The sequence below is a fragment of the Phytophthora infestans genome, genomic scaffold, assembly GCF_000142945.1.
Source record: "Phytophthora infestans T30-4 supercont1.54 genomic scaffold, whole genome shotgun sequence".
Classification (NCBI taxonomy): domain Eukaryota; phylum Oomycota; class Peronosporomycetes; order Peronosporales; family Peronosporaceae; genus Phytophthora; species Phytophthora infestans.
Genome location: NW_003303705.1, coordinates 679,364 through 682,581, shown reverse-complemented (window position 1 = coordinate 682,581; position 3,218 = coordinate 679,364). Strand labels below are relative to the sequence as shown.

Sequence of the window (3,218 nt, the reverse complement as noted above, 5' to 3'; positions counted from 1 at the left end):
CGGGTTGGTGGGAGGATCACTTTCTGGGTAGAATCTACTGAATTCGACGATTGGATCGCGGAGGCCAAGCTGGCAGTCCGTTCGGAGGTTGGCTAGCATCAGTGCATAGATACCTTTCTTGTGCTGATTACCATCCCGAAGAAGCGCCGACGATAGCGTGAGATGTCCGGGGCCGTGGTTGGTGACAGTGGTATACAACGCGTGAATAGCACATTGGCCGTTGTCTGGGACAGACACTTCATGCCATCAAACCCCGAAAGCCAGTAGTCTGCTTGAATCGGGTTTTGCGTTGGTGCAATTGATTTCACATACTCAAAGCCCTCATCCGAAGAGTCCCCAGTCGCGGCTGCTGCGAGGCCGGAAGTCGAGGCTGGGGCCGTGGACTGAGCCAGTTCCCCGAGCGAAGGTGCGGTGAGTCCGACGCTAAAGAATAAGGGAACCCGGGGTTGGGGCGTTGGCCTGAGATCCTGATGACGCCGAAGATCACACGTAGCTTGAGGTGCATTGGGACTGGGCTTCGTGGGTCATCCCACTGGGATCCAACACTACTCCGTCGATGTTTGCTGTATCCCAGACCCCTGTGTACTCTTTAACACCTTAGGTGGCCTGCTTCGGGGCGAAGGCGGACACACTTCCGCCACGTCCGCCATGTCTACGTCCCGATCGCCCGGGTAACCCCCTTCCGGAAATACGTAGGCTGCGCCATCGCTATTGCACTCGCTGTCGTTATCATCGCCCTCGGCTCCTTAGTCGTCTGACTCCGACTGTATTGCCTCGTCCATGAGCGCCGCGAACCTACTAAAGAATCCCATTGGGGCAACAGCCGCTTCTACCGGTAGTCCATCCGACTGACGGCCCGCGTCATTGACCCCTCCGTTCCCTGGGCAAACCACCCCGGCCAATGTGTCACTGTGAGCAGATTGAGCGTCCTCGGACTGTTTGGTCTGTGGGTTAGCGGCCGTCGTTCCACGGTCTGTTGCCTGGTTCTATCCAGTCGCTTGATTGCGTACAATCGTATAGTCCTCGTCTGTAACCACAGTTCTTTCCCCATCCGGTGGTAGGGTCGTAGGTGGCGCACTGGACGGTGCATCCAACACGGCCATCGGGACGATTTCAGCTTGCGGGTGGTCCACGGACGCCGCAGTAGCTGAAAGCGCGGTAGCCATCGCCTTCCAGAATCGATCAAAGCTAGATGCGTCCGAGTGCCTGTATGTGGTGGCTTGGCCGACGTCAAACACTTAAGTAACCCCGTGAAGGCTCGTTGACCTCTGGATCGGGATTGCTCCAGATGCCCTGGTTGAACCTTACAAAACGCTGTCGTATGCTTAAGCGAGTAACAGCGTATACAAGGATGTCTCTGATAAAGGAGCTGGTGGTGGATCACCACCGTGGTTGCTCCGAGTTTCACCCTCGTTGTACCTTTCAGGGCCGGGGGACATTCCTCTTGCGCAAGCGGGCCAAACAATATCGGTTGTTCACCACTGCTGTGGGCTCCAGACGCGGGTGTTCTGCATCCAACACCGATACGCCAGCGAGCTGGGTGAGAGCTTGCACCACCGTTGCGATGCCGATTTGTCAGCACCAAAAATCCTTATCGAGTAAAGACGTCGGAGCTGAAGCCGCGTGTAGGTAGCCGACAGGAGGTCGCCAGATTCTTCTAGCTCCATGACCACACGCCGTAGACGTAAGTTGCAGCCGAGGTAAAAGACCGCAAGCCGCTTATTAAGAGAGTGAGATAAACTTGAGCGTGTGGTTACCGTCAAAGTAAGGCATTTTGAGATCCTGCTGGGGATAGGAGATGAGCGATTTTCCCGCGGAGGAATCTGTGTTGGTTCTCCCAGCAGCAATGCATGCGACAGGTTCTTGCATAAGTGTAACTGGGAGGAACGTCTGCTGTGACCACGCAGTAACTATCGTCGTGGAATTGCTCCACCATGGCTCTCTCCAGTACCGACATGATCTCCTTCAGGAAAGTAGGAGAATAGCGGAGTTCCAGCTCCCTGTGCAAGTACGCTTATAGGGTATCATTCTCGTCCGTGGTTGTTTCCCGAAGTCTGTTTACCTGGCAGACTTTGGATGGCGACTGGGAAAGCGTATGGTATCACTCGAGGCGCTAGAACTTTCACTCGGCTCGCTACTGTCGTCTCCGCTACTGCCGTCGCCATCTAGAATTCCCCCCCGCTGTAGTCGACTCCAACTATCGTTGTCATCAGGAGTGCTCCCGTCCGACGAACCGCTGTCTCCACTATCACCATTGTGACGTGCTTCACCAGCACGTGATCCACTGCGTCGCACTACCCGTCGACCAGCTCGGTAATTCTAGGTTCTCGAAGGAGCAGGCTGCAGCTTCGCGACCACGGTCGTCAACGTGTATATGGCGGACGCCATCGCTTTCGTGTTCACGTGGTTGTTTGGTGCACTGCCGCCACTCGCGGCTGTACTGGCCACCAATTCAGCACCATGTTGGTCCTCGTCATTGCTTTGTTCATCGGGTTCTCCCTCTTGGGCCTCCCCAACAGCTCCATCATCACTGGGCACACGGCGCACTCTCTGTACACGGCGTCGATACTTCCCACGTGCACACCCATGATGTCCTCCCTTGTCAGCTCCACGGACCTCCTTGGCTGACGCTTGTAGCTCGGCTATTGCCCTCGTCAATCGCTGCATTGTGGCTGTCATGCCCATCGTATCTTTACTTTGCGCTCCTGCAGCGTCTTCGCCAATCGCTTCCGCTTCGCGGCTCCGCGTGCAGTCCTTCTCATCAGTGGCTATAACCCGTCCGAGTTCCTTGGCATCCTTATTCTTCGAGGTCGATCGCTGCTGATTCGCCGACGCTCACCGTTTGATCTTCACCGGCTTCGCTTCCGCCAGTTCCACCGCTTGCTCGGCTGCTTGCCGCTTGTCCTCTCTCTTTCGTGGGCTCACCGGGGCGGGCACCTTCCGTACGCCCTGGCTTCTCATCACCGGACGCCCAGACTCGGAGTCCGTGCTGCTGAGTGAACTTTCTTCGCCGGTCTTCCTGATTCGCCGCGCCTTCTGTGCTTTCTTACTTAGAGTAGTAACTGTCGCAGTAGTAACCATTTTCGTACCCCGTAACTTTCGTAACCCGGCGTAACCACTAGTCCGACTGCTTTACTGTCTTTCCGAACTCTCTTCGTTGCTCTGAGATAGCCCGTGTATGACCACCATGTAACGAGTTGATATTCCTCCTGCCCGAC

General features: G+C 56.0%; 1 protein-coding gene across 1 annotated transcript; it reads right to left on the bottom strand.

The window, feature by feature from the left end:
- Window positions 1-321: 321 nt before the first annotated feature.
- Window positions 322-1,166, bottom strand: PITG_17433 (uncharacterized protein; the record flags this gene model as incomplete). The annotated part of the gene is made up of 2 exons (XM_002896697.1): window positions 322-383; window positions 1,079-1,166. 2 exons carry the CDS (start codon window positions 1,164-1,166, stop codon window positions 322-324), a joined length of 150 nt encoding a protein of 49 aa, XP_002896743.1.
- Window positions 1,167-3,218: the final 2,052 nt, after the last annotated feature.